At 45.1% G+C, this 27,159-nt stretch overlaps 1 protein-coding gene, 1 non-coding gene and 1 pseudogene across 3 annotated transcripts in view; 2 read left to right on the forward strand and 1 right to left on the reverse strand.

The window, feature by feature from the left end:
* The first annotated feature begins 3,080 nt into the window (after nt 1-3,080).
* On the forward strand, nt 3,081-3,160 carry LOC144302769 (U4 spliceosomal RNA; annotated as a pseudogene).
* Nucleotides 3,161-6,197: 3,037 nt separating this feature from the next.
* USP13 (ubiquitin specific peptidase 13) overlaps nt 6,198-27,159 on the forward strand; it is a 126,572-nt gene continuing 105,610 nt past the window's right edge. Inside the window, exon 1 of one of the 2 annotated variants that reach the window (XM_077879734.1) lies at nt 6,198-6,398. In XM_077879734.1, the coding sequence (XP_077735860.1) occupies nt 6,231-6,398 (168 nt within the window). In that variant the 5' untranslated portion in view covers nt 6,198-6,230. Of the gene's footprint in view, nt 6,399-23,736; nt 23,856-27,159 lie in introns of those variants that run through there. The other variant, XM_077879735.1, reaches the window with a different exon arrangement.
* Nucleotides 25,862-26,042, reverse strand: LOC144302805 (small nucleolar RNA SNORA81). Its single transcript, XR_013369862.1, has one exon. It is a non-coding gene; the product is annotated as a small nucleolar RNA SNORA81 (small nucleolar RNA).

The raw sequence follows: 27,159 nt of genomic DNA on the forward strand, positions 1-27,159 counted from the left end.
ATGCCAGTTCTCTGATTCTGGATCATAACATATAACCTGTAGGGATCTTGGCCAGGGTTTGGGAAACATTTTATGTAGAGGATCAGATATAAATATCCTGGGTCCATATGGTTTTTGTTGCACTTTGCTGTTGTAGCACAAAAGCGGTCATAGACAATATGTAGATGGATAAGTACAGTTGGGTTCCAACAAAACTTTATTTACAAAAGCATACTGCAGGCTGGATTTGGTCCATGGGCTGTGGTGTGCTGACTCTTGATCTTGGCTGTCAACATCAGTAGGACATCATGTTAGTCCCTACAGTGATGACAATGTGCAGACGGGACCCAGAAAGCAGGAAGTAGCAGGTGTCCTCTGACAGAGAATAGGAGACACATTCTGAGAAATATAGGGGCTTGCCATCTGAGTGAAGTTCCAGAAGGGAGTTTAATAATATAGAAGAATGAAGGACAAGCTCTTCATCGTGAGCTTCCTATCTCTAAGAATGAGGCATGGGGCACCTGGGTGGCTCAGTTGGTTAAGCATCTGCCTTGGGCTCAGGTCATGATCTCAGGGTCCTGGGATGGAGCCCTCCTACTTCTTCCCTGCTCAGAGGGGAGTCTGCTTTTTCCTCTCCCTCTGCATCCCACCACTTGCACATGCTCTTTCTCTCAAATAAATAAATAAATAAATAAATAAATAAATAAAATCTTTAAAAAAAAAAAAAGAATGACACACAATGTTTGATGAGTTTCTTTGGAATCTGGAGAGAGTATGTATCACATTTAGGTAACTTGCTTTGCTCATTTACTAGGAAACCTGAAAAAGTAGCCTGTGGCCCTGTGGTATGTGTGTATTGTGTGTGTGTGTGTGTGTGTGTGTGTGTTTACTGTGTTTTACAACAGGCTTTTCTAAAGTTTTTTAATTTTTTAATTTTTTTTTATTTACTCGAGAGACAGAGAGAGAGAGAGAGAGAGAGAGAGGCAGAGACACTGGCAGAGGTAGAAGCGGGCTAGGGGACTTGATCCCAGGACCCCAGGATCACACTCTGAGCTAAAGACAGATGCTCAACCACTGAGACACCCAGGAGTCCCTACAACAGGCTTTTCTATACCTGAATGGAGGACATGTCTTCTTGTGTGCACATGGAAATGACAAGTGGGCATGAGTAGGGATGGTGTCAGATTGGCCTGAAAAGGAGTATGCTCACCTATCTCTATGAGTAACTTATGAGTCAGGCTTCTGAAAGAACTGTGGTGAGTATTACAGATCACAGAACCCCAAAAGCTGAACAGGGATCTCAGATTTCCTCTTAAACTGAGTAACAGCTTACCTCATCTTGATGTTAAGAGTTGTTCAAGGAGTTTGCTCATTCCAGTGTGAACCTACTTTCTAGTTACTGAGATTGCCCATAAACCCAACAGCAGAAACTTACTGAGTTTTATATGGGTGGTGAAGGGGACAAGCAGGTAAGAAAGAGGGCAGATGGAAAAGAAATTGACGTAATAGGTGGTAGTGTAAAAAGTTAACATCTCCCCTTATTAAAAAAAAAAAATAAATGGGTAGTTAATGCAAAACATTTAAATAACACAGAAAAGCACACACACACACAAAACAACAAAAAGTTTTTTTTCACCTAGAGATAACCCCCATTAACATATGACCTATTTCAATCTAATATCTTTCTCTATCACTATACATATATGCGTGTATGTATTTAAACAGAATAGTGTGTATGCTCATTTACAACCTGTCCTTGAAGTTTGCATTTTAGTGAACATTTTTACATGTCAATGAACATTCTTATATCACATGACTTTTGATGGTTATATAGAATTTTCTTAAATGGAAAACATACCACATTTCTTAAGCAGTGTGATGTATTGGTTTACACTTAATAACCAATGCTTTTTGCAGAGGCTATCTGCCAGGATAGAAAGTTTTGTGGCTATGCCTCCACAACAAGCTATCACCAAATAGGACTTTACTAGATCACTGCACATTATTGGAGGACATCCGAGGTCAAGAGCCAGTCCATTAATTGAAATAATTAAGATATCTTTTTTCTCTGTAGATTTCCCCAATTCCCTAACTTGGCATTAGCCACAGTTCGTGTCATGCTTTAATGTAACCTATGTCGGTTCTGGGAACAACATTTGTGAAATGATGAATTTTACCTAAAAGACACAAAGCTGACTGCAAAACATATCTATTACAATGTCACAGATGTGAGTCATTCACTTGGTAGGTACTTACCAAGTGCCTAAAATAAACAAAGCAATACCTTTCTGGGCAGGCAATATTCCACAAATACTGAGCTGCCATAATGTACAAGGATGTTAAGAGAAATAACTCTTTCAAAGAGTTATTTGTGCTACCTATACAGAGGGAAAATATATGGAACCCTGACTCATTAAAGAACAGTACAAAAGATGTCATAGGGCACAATGCAGTGATGGGTACAGGCAATAGAGGCTGTCTGTATTTAAGATCGGCTCCTAAGGGTTGGAGCAGTCAGAAAAGCCTTGAAAGGATTGAGAAGATTGAAATGAGAGTGGAGAGCTTTCAACCAAGGCTAGGAGACAAGTATAGTTATCCTTGGGGACAATATAATCTAGTTTACCAGGAGTAGGTGTGGGATTGACATCTGAAAGAGTGCCAAAGGGCAAGGTCCTTGAATGCCAGGCCACGAGAGGCAGACTCATGGCAATGTCATGAGAGAAGGCTTTGGAGCAGTAGAGTGATGGGGTGACCTGGACACTCGATGTGGCAAAAGTTAATTCTTAGTCTGAAATCTCTTCAGCAAGACTGGGAATTTATGTTGGAAGGGAAAATTATTTGCCCATAGTCACTTTCATCCCGCTCTTTGATCAAGATCTACAGGCAGGGATCCCTGGGTGGCGCAGCGGTTTAGCGCCTGCCTTTGATCCTGGAGATCCGGAATCGAATCCCACGTCAGGGTCCCGGTGCATGGAGCCTGCTTCTCCCTCTGCCTGTGTCTCTGCCTCTCTCTCTCTCTGTGACTATCATAAATAAATAAAAATTAAAAAAAAAAAAAAGATCTACAGGCAGAAACCGGCCCATTAGTAATAGTCTGGTTGAACTTTGTGCAGTGGCAATGTTGCAGCCATGAGGTTTTATTTGAGGCATGATTATTACTAATTGAAAACTTTTCCCAGGAAAATAGTCCGGCTATAAGGGCCCCTGGGTGGATCAGTGGTTGAACGTCTGTCTGCCTTTGAGTCCTAGGTGGTGATCCTGGGGTCCTGGGATTGAGTCCCGTATCAGGCTCCCGTCTGCCTCTCTCTGTGTCTCTCATGAATAAACAAGTAAGATTTAAAAAAATAGTCTGGTTATAAATTCATATGTAGAATTTGAAAAATTAAGTTAGAAAGTTCTAATAATTGAACCAGATTTTTTCCTTATTTTAAAAGATTTTATTTATTTGTTCATAACAGAGAGAGAGGCAGAGACACAGGCAGAGGGAGAAACAGGCTCCATGCAGGGAGCCGGACGCAGGACTCAATTCCGGGTCTCCAGGGTCATTCCCCGTGCAGAAGGTGGCGCTAAACCGCTAAGCCACCGGGGATGTCCAAGACGTTGTCTTAATTCATTGAAGTTTCTCTGACTTTTTGTGTCAATACAGTTTTATCCCTTGAAACAAAGACATTCTGAAAATACAAACAAAATCTTATAAATTCTAAACATAACTATTTAATTTTTACCTGTCTTTCCAGTCTTGTCAAAATGTGTGTTGATTTTTACCCAGTTGCAATAATATTGTATAAACATTGTTAAGGATGTGAGGCTAATACACTACAAACATGTTAACTGGTTACTGAACTTAGAGTGTGTGTATAACTGAATTTTAATTACTTTTTTAAAGCAATAATTGCACATAATAAAAATGTAAATAGCACAGAAAGGTAAAGACTGGCAGTAGGTCCCTCTCTACTGTCTCTCTCTCTCTCTCTATATATATATACACACACACATATATATACACAGCATATATATATATATGTACATATAAACACAGTATATATACTATATATGCACACAGTATATATACTATATATATGTATATACACATATACATATATATGCTGTAGCCTCTCTATATATACAAAATAGCATAGGTACAACCAACTGGATGGAAGGCCTGTGGCATTTTGGGTGTACCAGAGTGCCTTGCATGCATTCCTTGCTTTTGCACACTGATTTGCACTTTGCTTTTTTCATCTAGTAATATGATTTCGAGATTGCTCCACATCAGCACACACAGAACATGGAGCGCTTGGTTCTTCTCAACAGTGTTGTATTTTAACCACTTCTTACACAGAGATCTTTAGGCTGTTCCCAGTCTTTTGTTACTATAAACAAGTGCTGTAACAAATATCCTTACATAAATCTGTAGCATAAGTTATCTGTAGCATAAATGTGTAGGTGAGGAATTGCTGGGGAAATAGTTTATGCATATAAAATCAAGGTCGATATTGTTTACTCTTTTTTATTCCCACCAACAATGTGAATGAGGGCCTATTTCCCAAACCTAGGCCAACTCCATGTGTCTTAATCAGTTTGAAGGGTGGAAAATGGTGTCTCAATTTTAACTGCATTTAATCTAGAAATATTTTAAACTGTAGATTATTGATGCTTTTGAATAAACTTTTTCTCTTAATTGGACAAGTGAGCATCATTGATGAACCTGAATGTGAGGTGTGATTGAGTCTTGCTTAACTATATGAAAATTTAGGAGAGCAGGGCAAGAGAGAGAGGGGCTCATCTGTCTACTTCACATCAAAATCCAGGTACCTTTGCAGTCTCCCAGTGGAACCTGGCAGATCTGCAGAATCAGGCAGAGTAACAGATGTAATGGGAGGGGGAAAAAGGTTTTAAAGATAATTTGAGGGGATCCCTGGGTGGCTCAGCGGTTTGGCGCCTGCCTTTGGCCCAGGGCGTGATCCTAGAGTCCTGGGATCGAGTCCTGCGTGGGGCTCCTGGCATGGAGCCTGTTTCTCCCTCTGCCTGTGTCTCTGCCACTCTCTCTCTCTATGTCTATCGTGAACAAATAAATAAAATCTTAAAAAAAATAAAGATAATTTGATTTGTTTGGGAGAGGCTTACAGAAATCAACATTTTTGTTTACTATTTCTTGCTGTTTCTGCGTTCCATTAATTGGCAGCAATCCCTGGGTACATTGGGTGTAGTTAGGGAACCTCAGCGGAATCGAACCTGTGTTTTAAGAATTATTTTGAAAAAAATGAGAGTATGCTGTGAGGTAAGCTCTGTTCGCAAATTATTCACCTTCCCCTTACCCCGTTCATTATTTATTCTGAGGAACCGGACCAGCAAGACAGGAATATGTGTGTGTCTGAATAAGATGCTCCAATCAGGCTGTTCAACGTTCGACGCGGAGACCTCGAACAAATCAGGCGAAATACGTTCCAAAGACTATAAATATAAAACTAGAAAAGCTTCTCCCCGCCCCCAAACAATCTCGATCCTCCTCACCATACGTAAGAAAAAAAAATCTGTATTATTGCAAAAAATACATGTCCATCCTCACTGGATCCTATTCTATTTTCTTTTAAAAGCTTTATATGTCTAAAAAAAAAAAAAAAAGTGAGGAACAAGGTCGAGTGAGGTTCACACCTAAGTGCACAGCGCAGATTTAGGTTTGGGCCCGACGCTGTGCAATCAATCCCAGATTTCGCACATCGAGTTCCGCCCCTCCTCAGGCGGGGGAAGTCCTCGCTTTTATCTTCAGTTGTTTTAAAAGCAGGCGGTTTCCACCCCCCCCCGCCCCCCCAGTTCTGCTCTTTGTGTCAGCTGCCTCGGAGTTGCCCCTTGGCAACCTACCGATCTAGGGTAGAAAACACCGTTGGGGGGAGCCGCAGCGCAGCCCGCCCGCCCCCCGTCCCCCTGCTCCCCCCGCTCCCTCCCCTCCCCCCGCTCCCCCCCCGCCGCCGAGCGCGGTCCGGGCGCAGGGCCCCTCTCCAGCGCCCCCTCCCCGGCGCGCTGCGGCTGGCGCTCCCCGGCGCCCCGCCTGACGCTGCAGCTGGGCCGGCGATTCGCCATTGGATTAAAAATAGCAGCGTCCCCCGCTCCCCGCCCGCGGCCCCAGGCCCCCGGAGCCCGTTCCCGCCCCGCGGCCCGCCCGCCCCGGCTCCCGCCGCCCGCTCCGCCCGCTCCGCCCGCGGACCCAGCGCTGCGGCCCGACCCGGTGGGCTCGGGGGCGCGCCGCGGCCATGCAGCGCCGGGGCGCCCTGTTCGGCGTGCCGGGCGGCAGCGGCGGCAGGAAGATGGCTGCAGGGGACGTCGGCGAGCTGCTGGTGCCGCACATGCCCACGATCCGCGTGCCCCGCTCGGGGGACAGGGTGTACAAGAACGAGTGCGCCTTCTCCTACGACTCCCCGGTAAGTGAGGCTCGGCCGCGCCCGCGGCGCCCGGGGGAGGGTGCGGTGCCGGCGGCCTGCGGCGGCACGTGAAGGCGGGCGGGGGGATGCGCAGGGGCGGCCGGGGACCTCCTCCCCCGGCGGCGGAGTTGGCTCGGGCGCCCCGCAGTCGGGCGGCGCTTAGTGAGCGCCTCCTGCATGCGGGGCGCCGCTTCCCCCGAGGCTCCTGCCGCCGAAGACCGGGTGGCCGCGGGCTCTGCTCCGCCGGCCTGCCCGGCCCCCGGCCGCCTGCCACGGAGGGAGAGCGAGCCCGGTCCGAGAGTTCCCCGATCTCGACCGCGCGCTGCAGGCGGGGGCCGGGGGGGGCGGCTGCCGCCCTCCGCCCTCGCCCCGGCCCCGGCCCGGGCCCCGACCCCCCCCGCCCCCCCCCCCGCCCCCGCCCGCGGCGCACACGCGGCCCTTCCTTCCCTTCTGGGACCGTGGCCTCGGCCCGGCTGCCCACTCCCGGGCCCTGTGATCTCCTCGCCGAGCTGGCCTCCCCCGCTTTCCAGGGCTCCCCGCTCCTCTGCTTCCCGTTAGAATGTGGGAAGGAACCTTCGGGCCCCTCCGGTGGGGCAGCAGACAGGGGGACTGCTGGGTTATTATGGCTTCTTTAAGTCATTCCCGTACTCCTCTAGAGGAGTCGCCGGGGCCGAAATGCATCAGTATAAATTATTAAAAGTTTAGTCGCGGGTCGTGACCTGAGACGCGAGGTGGCGCGGGGTGGGGTGGGGGTGGGGGTGGGGCGGGGGGGTTACGACAGCTCAGGGCACTGCCGTCCACCCAGGGCGGTTGGTGGTTTTTCCCCAGGTGGCATGTATATGTGCGACAAGGAAGAGGAGAGTGAATGTCCCTTTCAAGAGTCAGATGGGCTTCGAAGTGACTCAGCTGTCTGGCGTTTATCATGTCTTTTTGAGGACCAGGTTATTTTTATCCACCCACTTTAGATCTCATGTGTCACCCGGCAGGTCTCGATGCAATCGGGAGGTGCATGGATTGGACGCACCGAGGCAGGTTTCAAACAATAGTCTAACACATTTTATTCGCGTTATGTAGAGTATTGTTGGAGGAAAAAAACAAAAAACCCACCTTCAATGGGAGGCAGATTTCCCAAAGTATCCTTTATCATCTCCTGGATTCATATCGGCTGGTTTCAAGTCATTTCGGCTTGTTGTTATCCATTGGGAGTCCCAGAATTACTATCCTCTCTACGATATCCAGTTTTTCTTTTATGTGAATTCCGGATCATTTGGGGGATAAACGTTTCACTTCTTGTTCATTACTTCCCGATTTTCTTTCGAAAAGGTCTAAGTGGAATGAGCTGGTTGTATTTAAATACTTTGCATATTGTGATCACACAACTCAAAGTGACTGTTGTCAGCAGTGTCATTAAATCATATTCTCCACAAAGTACTTGAAAATGCCATTTTCAGATTTTGTGTCCAGTGATGGGCAGGTTCTGGCTAGTAGGCTCCTGAGAATGGGGAGGGATGATGTTCTTAACCAGTGTAAGCAATTGACAGATTGTGAAGTCCAGGAAGAAGAGAGTGGCCTAGTCTTTTAGGATAGTACAGCGTGTAACGTGGGTAAAACAACTTTTTCTGTGTTTGATCAGGGTTGCTCTTCAAATCCTTCTTACAAACTTTGTTATTGGAAATCTTTACCACATGGTATAGTATGTGGCAGGTGTGAAAAAAGCTGATTATTTAAATTCACTTCCACAGATAGTTATTGGGAGTTAATGGTGTACCAAACACTGTTCCAGAAGCATCATGTCTAGTATAAAGTGATGATTTCATTCATGTCACAGTAGTTCCTTGGGGAGACTGGGCTTATTTACAGGGCCGATGAATCAGTATATTTTATTAACTATGAGGAGGAAGAGAAAGAAGGTTTTATAACAAATTGTATTAAAGCACAGTGTATGATCATGTGGGATTTTTCCCTATGGTACTGACTTAACACTCAGGACTTAAATAAGGCTTCTTGAGCACCTACTATGTGCCAGCTCATATATGCATGGCTGTAAGAATCATACAGAGTAAAATACTTTGGTACCAAGCACACCAGAGACTTTAATCTACAAGTGCCACAGGACTGTGTTAGGGGAAAGACCAAAGCCATGTGAGTGGAGAAGGTAATCATCAGATACTTTTGAAAATGGCCAGAGATAAAGGTGGATAGAAGTAAAGAAGACCAACTTCTGGCAAGGTAAATAACATGGGCAAACATATAAAGGGTGAATATTTTCTTCTTATTTGCTTTTAATGTACTGGGAAGAAAAAGATTGATTTAATGAGTAGTGAGGTCAGAACCAAGGAGAGACCTTCAAATACTTACAATAGGAGCTTGGTTGTATATGGTCAGTTCCAGAAAACTACTGTAAGTATTGTGATTTAAAGTGGTGTTACAGGGAGACTGAACGGATCATTTTTAATTATAGATTCATTATAGATCCAAGGCCTGGTGTGAAAGCTTTGCTGTACCTTACCTGTGGGTATGAGGATTGAGTGGGACTGCATGATAACTCATTTCAGTGTCCTTCTCCTTCCTTGCTACCTTTTAGGGCTTAGCACATGGCAGATGCTCAGTGACACTTCTTCTGGGATGAGAGAGAATTTGTGTTTTTCACCTGCCAGTTTGTCCCAATTTCATCCCAGGCCTACCTTCTCACCTTGACTTGTAGGTTCACCTCTCCATGACTTGGCTCATCTTGCAAGGTGTATAATGGGACCGTCCTGGAGAATGGGGACTTTGCATCTTTATCCCCAGCAGTTGGCCCAGCATCTGGTATATACAGGCTAGGAACTCAACTGATGCCTAGGAAAAGTATAAATTACATGTAGTGACAGGTTCTGAAAATGCTAAGGATGCAACACATGGGAAATACTGCAAAAGGAATCATGTGCGATTATCATGTAGAATGTGGTGGCTTTATTGTCTGGTGGGGGCAGAAGTGTGAGAAAGAGCCAGGCTGGCAGGGTTTGAACCCCAGTTCTGTCTTTCAGCTGTGTGACTTTTCTGGGTTCCAGTTTCTCTATCTGTGAAATGGGGACAATAATAGAACCTACTTCATGGGTTGTTTTGTGGATTAAATAAATTAATATGTAAAGTATGCCCAGCCAATCAGTAATCACTAGAGGAAGAAAAGAAAGAGATAAAGAGAGTCAGTCAAGGGTTGCAGGCCCCAGGGTTTGATTGTCAGGGTTTGGTGTGGTTAAGTGGAGACGTTAGTCCACTCTTTTTCTTGCAAGCCTTCGTGGACTACCATGTAAAATCTACTCCTCTCTTTGGTTGTTGAACCCCTCATTCGTCTGAATGTCCTCTGTCCCACCTCCCCTCAGCTTCTGGGCTGCCAGCTCCTGGGAGGTCAGTCTCTGGGTCTCCAGTGGCTAAGACTCATTTCCTTTTCCAGAACCACCCCCCTGTCTTGATCATTTCAGGGTTCTTTTTTAGCCTTCCGTTTCTGCTGGAGACTTCATTGTTTCTTCCAAAGCCCCCATTTCTTAGGGTCTATGTCATAAGACACAGCAGTTAGTGATAGTCTCTCTTCCATCATTGGCCATCATTTCACTCTCTTTTCACTTAACTGGTCGTTTTAAAACATCTACTAGATGTGAAGCCTTCTACCAAGCTTTCAGAATGGGAAGGAGCTGGGCGACTCTTGTGCTAACCATGCCCCTTCCCCACCTCTCTGGAAGTGGAGAGCTTATCTCATGCCTTGTCTTTAGCTGGGGTCACCTGAAAGATTAAGACAAGGGCTTAGCATGGGCAGTTTATTTTGGAAAGGTATCCCAGGAAACATAAGAGGAAGAACACTCAAGGGAATAATAACAAAGGGAAGGACAGAAAGCCAACCCAAGAGTGAGTCATTGAGCCAGCTGCCATGATGGAGCACTGGCGCTCCATCCGGCCAGGGACCCCTGGAGAACTGTTGAATGTGCCCCAGTAACCTCTACCTGGGACATGGAGAGGGGAGTATTTATGCACTGGCTCCTGTGGCCTGTTGGTCAAGCGTGCTCCAGGGATGAACTGCCCTCACTCTTGCGGGTTGGTATTTGTGTCAGAGGGGCTTCCTGAGAAGCCTTCCCGTGACCAGCAGCTGCTGAGAAGAGAGAGATCCCAGTGCAGTGAGGCACTGAAAAGGTGGCCCGACATGATGTGAGACCAGCATAAGCATTCCTTCACACCTCCCCTTACCTTCCAGCATTAGCATCATTTTGTAAAACAGAGCTTATTTCCTGTTCTCTGAAGCTCTGGGATCCCTTGGTGATGTTGAGATGTCATGTTGGTTCTCCACATTCCTGAGAATCTTTGTAAAACTCTGGGGAACAGGGGCCTCTGGTAGTGGCTGGTTTACATAGCCACTGGGAAAGGCTTTGAGATCATTTACTTGTAGGAACAGCTCATGTGAGGGGCTCCTTACTCTAGTGGTGTGCTTGCTACCTTCCAGGCAGTGAGACTTGCATCATGGTGCTTACTTGTAGGGGAAGAATAATTTAATTTGGGAAAAATCCTCCTCCTACGGGATCAACAGATACAAGATAGTAAAACATTTACTGTTTCTTTTACCTTCGAAGATATAAACTTAAACTAATTCTAATTAGTTTCACATATTAAAAGTTCCTTTCCAAAGGCAACTAACTAAAATGTTGTTTTATAGCAATGATTCTCAATATTTTTGGCCCTTGTATTCTCTTAAATATTTTCAAGGATGCCAGAGAGCTTTTGTGTGGTTTCTGTCTTGATTTTTACCATATTAGAAATTAAGACTGAGAAAAATTTAAAACATCTTCCATTCTCTTAGCTGTTAGAGTGATGGTGTCATCAGATGTCATGGAGACTCTTAAAAATGCCTCTGTGTGCTCAGGAGAGGACAGGAGTGAAAAAGGCAGATAAGTTCATGTTATGAAAGTAGTTTTGACTTCGCAGCTCACTTGAAGGGCTTTGGGGGACATTCAGGGTTTCCAGGTCATACTTTGAAAACCAGAGTTCTAGAGTTTAGGCAGGAAAAGTACAACTGGTTATTTCAGTGGCACATCTCACCTGCATTGTGGCTTGTGTGGGTTCATATTTTCACATTTGTGGTGTTTGAATAATTGGTCATTAATCGTAGCTCATCTATAGATGTCATATGTCCCCTGTATATTGTTTTTGAAGCAAATTAAAATTTAGAGAATAGGAGTCATTTTGAAAAAAATTGCAACTACTTTGCTGGAAATCATTGGCCTTTTTGAAGGTAAGAATTCATTATTCTGTTGACTGGGAGCCTCACCGGAGGGTGATCTGGCTGGGCTGTTTCTTTCAGAAACTTAAATTTTAGCATCCTGACTTTTTTCCTTTGGCCACTGGCTAGGAGACTTTTGTCATCTCCTGCCCGGAAAGTGAAGATTTATTTGCCAGTACTGGGGGAGCAGGGAACTGAGTGGGAGCAGAGGACGAGGGTGGCCTTGGCATGTGGATATTGGATATGGCCGGATATGGTTCCCTGGTTCTCAGTCCTATCCCTGTTTTGTTAAGTCTTCTCTCATGTTGTAGGGGCTTGGTACCTGGACCCTACAGTTGCCAGAAGGATTCTGTTTTTTTTTTTTTTTTTTTAGATTTTATTTATTCATGAGAGACACAGAGGAAGAGAGGCAGAGACATAGGCAGAAAGAGAAGCAGGCTCCCTGCAGGGAGCCCGATGGGGGACTCCATCCCAGGACCCCGGGATCACACCGTGACCCAAAGGCAGATGCTCAGCCACTGAGCCACCCAGGGGCCCCTGACAGGAGGCTTCTGATTTCGATTCTGCCAGTGAGAGTGTCAGAAGGAGAAGCCACCATTGTTACTGCAGCAGTGGCCCATGCCAGACGTGGGGTTTTCCTGTCCGCTCCGAGTATCCTTCTGGCACTCAGGGCCACCTCAGCCACGGGGGAGCTGGGATCATGTATTTGGTTTCTTACAGTGCTGGTGCCTCTGGACTCCGGAGCGTGAGTGGTGGTTCCTCTGACCCTGGCTCTCACGGCTCTCACCAAGATTACATCCTCTCCAATTCCCTGTATCAAGTCCCTTCCTGCCTGAAGCACCTGGACTAGTCGTGCTCCCCATCTGGGCTGATACACATACATTACACACACACACACACACACACACACACACACACACACGCCTCTAAGTCTCCGTGTATTCCGAGTGGAGCTCCTATTCTTACCTGTGTTCCTTGTCCCACAGACCCAAGTCCTGTCTAAAAACACAGGGCTCCCTGCTCTAAAGAATAAACCGGCAGTGAATTGTCCGTGTGGGAGGGCCCCTGGGAGTGGAGGAGGGCCTTGTGGGCTCTGACAGGTGTCCAGGCCTTCCTTCTTATTTCAGCCCTTGTTTCGCTCCAGCTTCCAGAGTTACCTGGAGCTGTTAGTTCTGGAGCCTCTTGGAAATTCTGGGGCGTACATCAGATGGGATCTCGGTTCTCTGTGCTGCAGACCTAGCTGGAATTCAGCTCGGTCAGCTCACCTTAGTCTTGTAGTACTTCTCCATCAATGGTCCAGTTTCCAGATCTTCTGGCTATGGTTTATGTTTTTAAAAACACAATGTTTTGGGGCACCTGGGTGGGGCACATAATGTTTTCATTGTTCTTTTCTTTGGGTTTCAGAAAGGAGTGAGATTGATGTAAGTGTGTAATCTGCCCCACGTACGCTAGCATGCCGCTTTTCCAAATGAAAAATCAGGAAGTCACTTCCTGTCTCTTTTCGGCTGCTGTTAATTATCTTTCAAGTTGTGTCATTTTTAGACTTCAGGAATGTAAGAGGCAATGCTGATCCTGTCAGGGAGCCTTTTGGGAAAGTGTGTGTCCTCAGTTGTATTGAGCCTGGACATCTGTGCAGCTCCGAATTCTCTCTTCACTCCCCTGCACTGTCCTTCCTGTGGCCTGGAGTGCAGTCAAAGGTACTGCCCTTCATTTAGGGCCTCAGGCTGGAAGATGTACAATATTGTCAACCCTGCCCCCCTCCCCCTCTTGCTTTTTTTTTTAAAAGATTGTGTAAAGTGCACATAACATAAAATCAACCGTCTTAACCATGTTTAAGCGCACTGTTTGGTGGCATTAAGGGCATTCACATTGTGGCACAACCATCAGCACCATGCATCCCTGGAGCTCTTCATCTTGCAAAGCAGAAACTCTATTCTCCTTGAACAATAACTCCTCACTCCCCAGCCCCTTCAGCCTCCCAGCCTCTGGCAACCACCATTCTATTTTCTGTCTCTATGAATTTGCTCTAGGTACCTTATATAAGTGAGACCGTACAGTAGTTACCCTTCTGTGACAGGCTTATTTCACTTACCGTAATGTTTTCAAGGTTTATCCATGTTGTAGCATGTGTCAGAATTTCCTTCCCAAAGCTGAGTGACGTTCCACTGTGTGTGTATACCACATCTTGTTTGTCTGTTCATCTGCTGGTGGATACTTGGGTGGCTTCCATTTTTTGCCTGTTGTGAATGATGCTGCTGTGAACATGGGTGTGTGTCTGTGTCCCTCTCTTGTGTATCACATCCCATTAGAGACCAGGTTCCAATGGGGTAGCCCCCCTCTGCCCAGGCTCACGCCTTCATCACCTCTTGCCCAGACTCTTGCCTAAGAAGCTTCTTAATTGACCTTACGTTGCCTCCCTTTCATTCGTCACTGTGCTCTCAGATTTTCTAAAACATGGGTCTTATCATGTCATTTCACTGTCTAGATATTTTCAAAGCACCATTCAGACTTTCCTAACATAGCACCTCAAATCAGTTTACCAAGTTGATCCAACTTTCCTTGCCAGTGTTTGTCACTTAGCACTTAACCTCTACTTACATTCTCTTTAGCCCACAGGACTTCATGTTCTTCACATGCTCCGTGTTTTCAGCCCTCCTTGCATTGGCTCATGCTCTTCCCATTGGCCTGGACTGCCTTCTCCCTGTGTTTCCCAGGGAAACCCCACTGATCTCAAAAACCACCTCACATGTTCTCTGTAAAGCCCTCATCACTCTCCCCTCCCCAAACTGAGTTACTTATTTTCCTGTGCTTTCAGAGCACTTTGTTAATCTCTGTCATGGTTAAGATACTGATTGTTGAGAATACAGGACAGTTGGGGTCTTATGCACCTGTGTTAGTAAGGCTGCATCTTTTCCGATTTTCTGTGTATCCTTTTTTTAAAAAAATATTTTATTTATTTATTCATGAGAGGCACAGAGAAAGAGAGAGAGAGAGGCAGAGACACAGGCAGAGGGAGAAAGGGGCTCCATGCAGGGAGCCCGACGTGGGACTCGATCCCGGGTCTCCAGGATCATGCCCTGGGCCAAAGGCACGTGCTAAACCGCTGGGCCATCGGGGCTGCCCCCCACTTTTTAAGTGGGCTCCACACCCAGAATGGGGCCTGACAGGGGGCTTGAACTCACTGTGAGATCTTGACCTGAGCTGAGATCAACAGTCAGGCATTTAAACGATGGAGGCACCCAGGCACCCCTGTTCCTTAAAAAAAATTCTGAACGTGTATTTTGGAATTAAAAAAATGTGATTAAAAGTAACCAATACCGTAGTTTTATATTGTCATACTATAATCTGAAAAGTCATACACTTGACCCTTGACAAGCTTGGGAGAGGCATCTTGGGTCCTTGCGGGGTGTTTTGTGTGTTATGATTCTGGGTGCCACAGGGATCTTGGTGAACGTGATCACACATGGTGCCCCTTGGGGAGACGACTAGAGGGCTGTTGTCTGTGGATGTGGGCTGGGCCTCTGTGTGGCTGTTTATGTTCAGTACTATGGGCAGTCAGCCCAGGACTCCTCTTGCCCCCAAGCACAGGGAAGATGGGAACAGGAGCACCTATTTTTAGGGCTGGAGCAGCGGGTCAGTGCAATAATGACAAGAATTTAATGACTCTGAATACGCCTCCAGACTAGAGAGGGTGCTTGAGGTACACAACGATATGTGTTTCCGGTGATGAGACTCAGAAGAAAACCATTTGTTTTGTGTTAATTAGCAAGTATTAATGCTTACTTAGAACCTACTATATAGCCAGCACTGCCCCGGGAGGGTTTGAGAATTTCAGAGGGAAACAGAGGACCACAGTAATGAAGAGTATGACACAGATGTTTCTAGCATAGTACAGAATATGAACGCCAGGCAGCTGGGGTGGCTTAGCGGTTTAGCGCCACCTTCAGCCTGGGGCCTGATCCTGGAGACCCAGGATCGAGTCCTACATCGGGCTCCCTGCATGGAGCCTGCTTCTCCCTCTGCCTGTGTCTCTGCCTCTCTCTCTGTCTCTCTCATGAATAAATAAATAAAATATTAAAAAAAAATAATATGAACGCCAATTTTGAGTGTCTGTTAGGAGTCAAACATGATACCGGGTACCTTTATATACACCATCTCATTTAATTACAATAGTAATTGGCTTGTAAATTATAATTACTCTTGTTGCCTTATTTTACAGAAGAGGAAACAGAGTCAGAGAGGTTACGTAGCTTATTCAGGGACTAGTTCAAAGACTGGTATGGGACTTAAGCCCTGATGTGTCATGAGGTGAGACCTTGAAGCACTTGTAGAGTATTACATTTTATTTATTTATTTATCTATTTATCTATTTATTTATTTATTTAATTTTTTTTAGAGTATTACGTTTTAATCAGTGTGGCACTTACAGGGTATGAATGGAGATTTCAGATAGGAATAATCAATAAAATCTAGAAAAGTTACTGGTCTGGGTCCCTGGATGGGATCGGAAAAGTGGCGTTTTAGGGGAGGAAGGGACAGAGGCGTGGAGGTGAGACCAAGCTTAGGATGTATGTGAGGAAGAGAGAATTTACTTGGGCAACTGGGAAGCAAGGCTAACTCCTCTGTGGGCTATAGGTGTCGGCCTTGGTAAGGTTAGGCCGATGGGCTGGCTGGTCAGGAGCAAGAGGACAGCGTGAGGACAGCGGTTATTTGGGTGGCTGTCCTGGAAGCAGAAAGAGGACTACGGTTGGGAGGTGGAGAGAACTCCAGTAGGAATTGGGCTGGGGCTCTTGTGGTATTGTGGGAGGGGTGCTTTCATGAGGGTGATGACAGTGGGCCTAGAGCTGGGGAAGTGGTGGGAATAAACCCAGTAGACATTTTGATGAAAGATGCCGTGCAGCTGAGTCTGCAGAGTGTGCAGCGGATGGAGGAGTGGGAGGAGCTCAGTGTGCAATGTGGCAGATGCAGTGTATCAGGGGCATAAAGGAGGGTGGGGTGGTCAAATCAGGTGGGTGAGTGCATCGTAGGGAAACCCAGACAGGGGTCTGGGCGGCATTTCCTCCAGGAATTAGAATTTTTTTTTTTTAAGATTTTATTTATTTGTTCATGAGAGACACACAGAGAGGCAGAGACATAGGCAGAGGGAGAAGCAGGCTCCATTCAGGGAGCCCGATATGGGACTCGATTCCGGGACCCTGGATCACGCCCTGAGCCAAAGGCAGATGCTCAACCACTGAGCCACCCAGGCATCCCGGAATTAGAAATTTGAAAAGATAATCGTGTTGCACAAATAGTCATAGATGGATTACACGCAGCCTTTACTGTTTTATGAAATACAATCACTCCTAGAGTAAATCCTGCCCCATACTGACCACATGGGCGAGATCGGCCCAGAAGCTGGTGGCTCTTATGAGTCACAATTATGAAAACTTTCTCCTAATCAAACCAAGTATTGCTTTTTGGGTCCTGGTTAATTCTTTGGGTGTTGCTGAAAGCTGTGAGTTGGACATGAGGTCTCTGTCCCCAGCACTTCTTAGAAATAGGCTTGGTGGTGTGTTAGTGGGATCGGTGGAGGGAGCAGCCAGGAGGAGAGAGGTGTCGGCAAGGGGCAAGGGTGAGAGTGGCTCACACATTGAATCCTGTAGGTAGGGATCCCTGGGTGGCTCAGTGGTTTAGTGCCTGCCTTTGGCCCAGGGCATGATCCTGGCGTCCCAGGATCGAATCCCATATCGGGCTCCCTGCATGGAGCCTGCTTCTCCCTCTACCTGTGTCTCTGCCTCTCTTTCTATGTCTCTCATGAATAAATAAATAAAATCTTAAAAAAAAAAAAATCCTGTAGGTACAGCTGCTGAATTGCCCCTCTGGAGGTGCCGTTTGGAGAGGTTCTGCCCATGTCCAGCCTGAAGGTGTGGAAGCAGCCCCGGCAGGTAGGCCCCGTGTCCTGGGGCCCACACGTCGGTGAGGGGGCCGCCAAACCCTGCGGCTGCTTCGCCAGCGTCTGGGGGCCCAGCACCTTGGAGGCCCAGCACTTTGGGGGCCCAGCACCTTGGGGGCCTGCCAGCATTTGGTTGGGGAGCTGTCAGCATGGAGCAGCCACCTCTGGGGGCTCCAGCTGCCCTTCCGACTTGGGAAGTGGAGCTGGTGGGTCCTGCCAAAGCCTCTCTCCTCCCCTTCGGGAAACCTTGGCAGAGCACCTGGCGCCAGCTCCTTACCTGTGTGGCGAGCCTCCTTTTCCTGTCCTCCTGCTTTCCTGGAATGAAACAGCCTTAGTAAAAAAGGAGGAAACTGCGCTTTGGCCCAAGCCCCGGGATGGCGTGTGCTTGCCAACAGCTGCCCACCTAGCTCCTGCCACCAAAACAACATCTGCTTCTCAGTTGCTTGGGGCAGCATGCGGAGGGCCAGGCTGGCCTGGCTTCTGGGAGGGAACACCCCCAGGAGCACCCCCGTGCACACCCCCGCATCACTGCTTAGTAGCAGTATGACTTAAGCAGGTGTTGGAATTCCACTGAATGTCTCTGAGCCCTGGTTTTTCCCTCCATAGTACCTTCCTTGTGGGGTTGTTAAAATCATGGCTTCCCATTAAACCCACTTAATGCCATCCACCTCTGTAGTGGGATTTATTTATTTTTATTTTTATATTTTTTTGTAGTGGGATTTAATGGGAAGGATCCTTTTGAGGGGTAGGTGAAATGGGGTTTATAGTGTCTTGGGGCTGCCAAGGGGAGACTTCCTGTACTTGGTAATTCTGCATGAGGCTCCGCCCTGCAGCAGAAGCCTTGGGTGTGAGTGTTTGCTGGCCCCCTTGGGGGGATCTCTGTTCAGGGCTATTATTCAGAGTCAAATCCAACTCGTACTTATGGGCTTTTATGGGTTAGCCTGGAAACCTAATCCTCATGTTTAATATAGTTTTCCAGGGGAAATGCAACCTGAAGAAAACCAGCTCTTTTTCTGCTTTATTTAATTTTTTTTTAAGCTTTCATTTATGAGGGACACAGAGAGACAGAGAGAGAGAGAGAGGCAGAGACACAGGCAGAGGGAGAAGCAGGCTCCATGCAGGGAGCCCGACGTGAGACTCGATCCTGGGTCTCCAGGATCACACCCTGGGCCGAAGGTGGCACTAAACCACTGAGCCACCCGGGCTGCCCAGCCAGCTCTTTTTCAAAATGAGAAGAAATGACTATAAAAAGTTTTTACCTTTGACTAAGGTGGTTTCACATTTTTCTCTTTTTCTATGTAAGTGGGGAGCTCCTTCCGTGGATTGTAGCTGCAGTTTGGCACTGCAGAAGGAGCTCGCCCCAGTGCTCCCTCGACGGTTTTCTTTGTGCTCATTTGTCCTCTGAACAGTATAGTAGCTGCTCCTCCTGCCTCACCCAAACCCTTCCCTAGCTGTTTGGGTGAACAGCATCCTCATTGCTCCAAATACCCAGAGCAAGGATGTGGTTTTATCCTTAGGAAAAAAGGTCATAAATGACGGATGGGTGGAACAGTAAATTTATAGCGTGTCAAAATGTGGCCGTTTGGACAGTGCCGCCGTTAGCTGTCTGAGCTGGCTGTGCAGCAGCTCTGAGGCATACCTGGGAGCCCTCTGCAGAGAGGGAATGGCAAAGTTGGAGCAAACTGGGAGAATCATTACTGCCTCAACATTTCTATTTTTTCTTAACACTTCATGGCCACGAGCATGATTTATGGATGCTTAGTGGGGAAGCCTGCACTCTCTCTTGGGATTATGTGCATTTGGTTTTTCTACTTAGTTTAGATGGACAATTTTATTTCAGTGGATTTGCTGTTGGAAGCAAGGTTTTGGGATTTTGTGAATATTGTATTCCGGAAGTTTTGTTCCACTGGCGAGCTGTTTGAGTGTTTCCTTGCTGTCCAGCCTGTTTTTTGCTTTCCCCTCATCATATTTCCCCTTTCTGAGGATTGCATGCTTGCTGCCCTTGATCTGGAGCCTTGTTTTACTTTCTTATTGCACCCTTGCTTCCCATCTGCCTCTACTTAATTTTTGCATTTAAAAACTCTTGTCTGTTTTGCTCTAGAAGCCAGAATGTACTTGGGATCTGTGGTCTGGTCATTGGAATATTTATACCTGCCATTCAGTTGTGGAAGTACCTGAGAGGTAGAGTTAATGGCAGGTGGTTGCTTGATGAATGCAAGAGTTGAGCAGAGAGAGGTGGGTAATCTTACGAGTCTAATGAGTTAAAACAGGAGTTGTCCTTGATTCTGCCCTTTTTCCACACACTCCTACATCTAATCCATTTTCTTTGCTCAGGGGCTCTATCCTAAAATTATAACCTGCATCTGCTAAAGTTTCTCCATCCCTGCTATGAGTTCCCTTCCCTGACTTCCTGCCACATCCCCTAGGCTGAGCCACCATCCTGCCCTGTTTAGACAAGGGGTGTCTTCTTTTTTTTTTTTTAAGATTTTATTTATTTATTCATAAGAGACATAGAGAGGCAGAGACATAGGCAAAGGGAAGAGAAGCAGGCTCCATGCAGAGAGCCCGAAGCAGGACTGGATCACAGGACCCTGGGATCATGAGCAGAGCTGAAGGCAGACACTTAACCACTGAGCCACCCAGGCATCCCTAGACAAGGGGTATCTAAAAGAACTTTCAATGGTGATGGAATTGTTCTGCATCTGCACTGTCCAATATGGTAACCTGTAGCCACATGTGCAGCTATTAAGTACTTGCAATGTGGCCATTGTGTTTGAGAAACCAAACTTTTAACCTAATTTAAATTAATTTAGAGCTAAGTATTCATATGTGGCCAGTGGTAGCGTGGGTCTCGACTGCATAATAGATTTGTGACCATATCTATCTATGTTCTCTTGACCCCCGCCCTATAGTTCCCCCTGGTAGTCCTGAGTGATCTTGTAGCAGGATGTGGATGTCATGACAGCACCAATGGTGCTTGTCTTTCTCTCTCTCTGCTGACTAAACTCCTCCTGCCCCACACCCCACCAACTTCTCTAACGCCAGAGAAGACATCACAGCCTCTTTCTCTTTCGTAGCTTTTTCCTACTCCACATGGACGATCTCTTAATCCCCTTGCTCCACGGATGGCATCTACCCGGGCTGGGGTACAGTGACTTTGCTTTGTTATATTCTCTCTTGTCATCACGTTCTCCTCTGTCTCCCCGAGATGACACTCTTTATCCCCTCTTTGACTTGTGTGTTCCCAAATTTCCCGAGCGACACATTTTGATATAATCTTAGTTATTTCAGATCACACTTTTACTGTGGGTATCAAGCATATCCAGCCCCTTAGAGGTATGAAGTTGGTTGCGAAAGCCTAAGGAAAGCTTGGGTTAAGAGAAAGGAACTTTTGAACAATTGCTTGTTCTGTTATGTATACATACAATTGGTTCTAAACGCATTTAGTTAAGAAAAATTTTACTGGTTTTTACTGTTCAAAAATGAATCAATATTCCTGAAGGAAAATTAGAAAATATAAAAGACAACATGAAGAAAACAGCCCCACATTATGTCTCTGCTGAGATGACATCACAGGTTGTGCAGGGCATGCATATTGTGTATATTGTAATGTCATATGCGCTGTTTTGTTACCTGCTTTTTTTACTCAAAAATACCATGTAGAGCTTTTCCTATCAGTAAATACTCATTACAAATACATTTTAAATGGCTGGAGAGTATTTTTTTTAAATTTTTTTTAATTTATGATAGTCACAGAGATAGAGAGGCGGAGACATAGGCAGAGGGAGAAACAGGCTCCATGCACTGGGAGCCCGACGTGGGACTCGATCCCGGGTCTCCAGGATCGCGCCCTGGGCCAAAGGCAGGCGCTAAACCGCTGCGCCACCCAGGGATTCCCCTGGAGAGTATTATAGTTCATGGATGTACCATAAATTAGTAAAGAAATCTGTTCTTGTGCATTCAGGTGATTTCCTTTCGCTGTTACAAGTAGCTAATTCAGTTAATTTCTTTTTTTTTTTTCCTTTTTTAAAAACTCAGTGTTTTAGAAAATACTGTGTTCTTGTCCCTTTCCTCTCACTTTTGCATGAGTGTGTGAGTCACAGTCTTCCTGGGTGTTAGTATGTAATTTGTTCTGGACGTGGATTTGTTGTGACTCCATCTACCTACATCATGTTTCTCTTTGCGGCAATGACCACTTGTTTTCCACACTGTTCTGTGGTTATAAAAACAAGTGTTACGCAGCGACTCTGTTTCCTGAGTGCACTGCTCACACATGCTCGCTCTGCCTTCCTGTCTTCCAGCGGAGGCCAGTCTCCAAGAACACACCATCGTAAACAAAGTTCTCTGAACACCTACTGATTGACAATGTGGTGTATTTTTATTTAAAATGACTGTTCACTTGCTATTCTGAAAACATGTAACCTTGACCTTTATATTCGCCTCAGTTTCAATATTATTTTAAAAGACAGCAGTATAAAAAAAAGGTAGCTTTGTCTTTGATGTTACTTCTCAATACTATGTAGGAAATACAATGTAAAGTAATAAATGCACAGCTATGTGTATATCATATTTATATCGAAATGCTTTGAAGAGTGGGGTTAAGCAATGCGTGGGCTTCTAATGCTGCTCCTCTCTCGTGGCTTGATTGTGAGGTGGGAGAAATTGTCTTGCGGACCATTATAGAGCGTTAGAGAAGCCCAGAGTAGTATTTCTTGGCTTCCTTGTGATTTCAGGTTTCCAAGTTTGTCAAGTTTCTGTTTAGGTCATCACGAAAATGGTAATTAGAATCTTACTTAGCTAAGAACATGCCGAGAAGTGCATGCTGGCCATTCTGGGCTGGGTGGCCTCTGGAAGTAGGAGCCAGATAGGGTCTAAGGTGGGATGGGGTGTGGATGTGGCAACCACTGTCCAGAAGAACCAGTGAGCCTGGCTTGGTTACAGAAAGTAGGGGAACTGGGGTCACAAGGTTCAAGTGTCCAAGCTGCTGAGACCCTGACTTTAGCTGAACAAACCTGAAAAGCTGGTGTTCCTGCACATGCTGGAGGCTGTTTTTCTATGCATGGCCATCAGTTTTCTCTTGATGATACTCATTGTTTAGTTATGTCAGAGCCTTGAAATGGAGTCTGTGCTATGGAGTGTTTTTTTTTTTTTTTTATTTTTAAAAATATTTTCTTATGTATTCATGAGAGACACAAAGAGAGAGAGAGTTAGAGACACAGGCAGAGGGAGAAGTAGGCTCCGTGTAGGGGGCCTGATGTAGGGACTCAATCCTGGGTCTCCAGGATCACACCCCAGGCTGAAGGTGGTGCTAGACCGCTGGGCCACTGGGGCTTCCCTGTGGAGTGTTTTAAATCCAGGTCAGAAGGGCACCGAGGATCAGGTCCTGTGTTACTGAATGGCAAGTAACTACACAAACTCTGCCACTCGGTCTGTGAAAGTCTCTTCAGTTTGGCTCTGTACCAGGTAGTGTTGCTGGAATTTAGTAATGCTCATGACATGATTTCCCTGCCCTCAGGGAGCAAATGTGTGATTCAGTGTGTGAATGTGGTGGCCTCAAATGAAGGAAGCATGAGTTATCACAGCTACAGATTTCAGCGAATGAGATGCTAACAGTCATGGTATAAAAGTGGATTTGGGATTAAGGACCAGCAGCCCAAGATGATGAGTCAGGAGATACGGGAATTGGTCATGGGCGCAGGCTGGCAGGTGGACAAGTGGACAGGGTTGGAATCTGGGGAGCTTGCTCAGTTGTGAAGGCATTGATGTATGTAGCTGGTTTTGATGTGGGCTACTCAGAAGGCTTGAGGCCTGACCTGATGTCTCTGAAGATCCTTGAAGTGACACTTTCTTGGCCATGAGACTTTCTTAGAACTGCCTGGTCCTGGGTAGTTCTAAGAATGGGGTATAGACATGGCAACCACCAGCTCTAGGCTAGTGCTACTCAAGTGTGGTCAGCTAACTGGTGCCAAGAGAGAAGTACAAACATTGAGAGTAAGCGTTTAGAAATTTCCATAGCAACTTGACATTGTAGCCACATCCAAGTGTGTAAGCAGTAGATTAGTTTGTTTGAACAGCATGTAGACCTGTTTGGGTTTTGAGGGACTTAACATGTGGGAGTAAGTTCACATTTAACTGGAGCCAGTGACTAGTCGCAGTGGAGTCACGTGTGTTTCCTTAATGAACAAAAACAAAACGGAACACAACACAGAACAATCTAATCCTTCATGATAGTAGTTTGACAAACACTTCTTTGGATCAAGCATGAAGATAATGGGAGGTAAGGCTGTGAGACCCAAGGTCAAGAACTTAAATATAAAACCATTGATCACATTCCAGCTTCATTTCAGGTCTTGGTCATGATCAGACTTTCTTCTCTTCTCTTTCCTCTTTGTCATCAGCATGTTTTTTTATGAACATTATTTTTAGTGCATACTATATACAATTCTATACTTACATTCTATATACATATATAATACATAATTCGTAATATTTACTCAGCCATCAAAAAGAATGAAATCTTGCCATTTGCAATGACATGGAAGGAACTTATTATACTAAGCAAAATAAGTCAGAGAAAGACAAATATTACATGATTTCACTCGTATGTGGAATTTAAGAAATAAAACAGATGAACATAGGAGAAGGGAAGAAAAAATAAGATAAAGACAGGGAGAGGCAAACCATTTAAGAGACCCTTAAATATAAGAAACAAACTGAGGGTTGCTGGAGGGAAGGAGGGTGAGGGGATGGGGTAACCTGGGTGATGGGCATTTAAAGAGGGCATGTGATGTAATGAGCACTGTTATATGCAACTGATAATTCACTAAATTCTACTCCTGAAACTAATACTACGCCATATGTGTACTAACTGAATTTTAAAAATAGCCTTGAAAAAAGAGAAAAAAAAGAAAAAGAATGTTACTGTATTTTGTTGTGTTTGTATGCCACAGGTCCTTAGCTCTTCTGTTTTGGGAGCTCTTTTTCCTATTATAAATAGTGCATTTTTGAATATTTTTGTGCAAATTAGGCTTTTTCCCCCCTCTTTCTTTTGGATTCCCGCAGTCTTTACCCAAAGGAGAAATATTGTGTCAAAGGGTCATAGTTCTATTGATCTCTAGAAAGATGGAACCAATTTATATTGTGAGAGTACACATACAGGTTTTCTCTGTGGCTTCAGGCTTGGTAATTTTAATACTTTTGGCAGTTTAGTAGACATATACTTGCCTTGAGATAGTTTTAGGGAGAAGGTGATGTTTGATTTTAATATTTTCTCACAATTAAAACTAAATGATCTTAAAAGAAGAACTTACCAAGTTGAACCTGAATGTTGACATCCTGTAATTTTATCAGTTTTCACATAGTTTGGATATAAACTTTTCTTCATTGTACTTTACATCATTCCTCGTTCTGTTGTGACTGGTTTTCTATTTGTTTTATTATGTTTTGTGGTGTAAAACTTGTTCATCAGTGTTTACATTTTTATACCTAACCACACCATCTCTCCACTTTATCTTTTCTTGGCCAGAAATTATTTTCCCCTTCCTAAGTGAGATAAATATGCTATTCTGCTCTTTTCTAGTTTTTTAGATGCTTATCTCTTAGAGCTCTCTAAACACCTTATTCCGGGGTTTGGTATAAGATGTAGATCAGATTAATTTTATTATATACTGATGCCTAACTGTCCCAATAACTTTTATTAGTGATTTCTCCCCATTTTTGTGTTTCTTGTGGTTTGCCATATATCAAGCAGTTACCATACAATGAATATATTTTTGGAATCTTCATGTGTAGGCTACTATTTATTTAAAAAAATAACTGCGATATATCTGGATTTCATTTGTGACCTGTCGTAATTTGAAAAAGAGTGCTTTTTCAAATAATTAGCCGAAATTATTCTCAGCTAATTTTGTAACCTGTCTCTTTCTCCTAGAATTCTGAAGGTAGACTCTATCACCTGAGAAAAACATTATTTTATATTCTTCCCTCTTATTCTTTGAATTGTATTTCACTGTCAATTGGTAGTTTTCTAACCTGCATTATTTCTCTCTTGAAATTTTAAAAATTATTTTTAGAAAGGGAGAGCGAATGAGTGAGATGGGAGTGGGGGAGGGGCAGAGGGAGAGGGAGAGAGAATCTCAGGCAGACTCTGAGCTGAATTTGGAGCTTGATGTGGGGCTTGATCTCATGACCATGTGTGCCATCATGACCGGAGCTGAAGTCAAGTGTCTGATTCTCAACCGACTGAGCCACTCAGATAATCCCTATTTTAATATTTTTCTAAAGACATAGTGCATCATGCCTTAAGACAAAGGACACTGGACACTAAGAGAGAGAGGTTCACTCCAGTCTTTAGACTCTAATGCAGTTACTTTTCTTCTTATGTTAGTCTGCTAACATCATTACAGAAACCAAGGTATGATCCTGGTTTCTGCGATTTTAGCGCAATGCTTATACAAAAGAAGGTCCTGCCCCATTTTGTGGCTGCCCTTTTGGCCACAGGAAGGCAAGGGTTTTACAGATTTTCCAGAACAGTAGTCTTAGTGGGAATGTGGCTGGTTAACAAGAGCATGAGGTTGAGGGTTCTAAACTAAGAGCTTGGCTCTGATCCCAGGCTGTCAAACAAAAGAATCAGGAGAGATAGACTTGTCAGCATAGACTTGTCCTCATGAGTGAAAGAAGCTGTTCAGAGGACATGCATGGAGTACTGCCTTTGAAAGAAAGTTTTATAGCACCAATATTTAGATATTACTAAGGCAAGAGGGAAGAAGGCATGGGTCGTTAGACTGAAGTGTGTGCTTGTTCTATATGGGGTAGCTTTTAAAGGGATTTGTGTCTCAGTGTCCTGAAGTTTTGGTACGGCTAGCAAGTCCTGTGGGCAGTGCCCCCATCTCAGAGCCGCTGCTTCAGAGGCCGGCCGTGTGTAGGATGGAAGAGAGACCCGAGGATGTTTGTAATAGAATCCTTCCCTAGTGAGGCCAGTTGCCTTTGAGTGCTAAAGCATTTTCCGGGCAGCCCCAGTGGCCCAGCGGTTTAGCGCCGCCTTCAGCCTAGGGCGTGATCCTGGAGGCCCGGGATCTAGTCCCACGTCAGGCTCCCTGCATGGAACCTGCTTCTCCCTCTGCCTGTGTCTCTGCCTCTCTCTCTCTCTCTCTATGTCTCATGAATAAATAAATAAAATCTTAAAAAAAAAAAAAAAAGACCTGAGAGCCAAGGGAGGCAGTGTGGGGGTGATACACATAGGTCAGTCACAGGTCAGGCTTGTATCTGAAGACAAAATGATGATCTTTGATGCCAAAAGGATTTAAATAAAATAAAATAAAGCATTTTCCTCTCAGATTATGGACTTTGTGACAATGTCAGGTGACTCCAGAAATTGAGAATGAATGTTTGGGGTATATTAAATTTTTATCAAATTCCCTAATAAGTCAGAAACTCTTGGCAAGGAAATTAGCAAAGACTTTACAATTATTTTAGGGATTACTTTATAAACTCTTGCATTATATTGTATTTTTCTCCAGAAAAATGCTATACTTGAACAGTTTTCTTCTTCCACTTGGTAATTTCTTGGTTCTCTCACTAGT

The sequence above is a fragment of the Canis aureus genome, chromosome 31 (assembly GCF_053574225.1).
Source record: "Canis aureus isolate CA01 chromosome 31, VMU_Caureus_v.1.0, whole genome shotgun sequence".
Taxonomy (NCBI): Eukaryota; Metazoa; Chordata; class Mammalia; order Carnivora; family Canidae; genus Canis; species Canis aureus.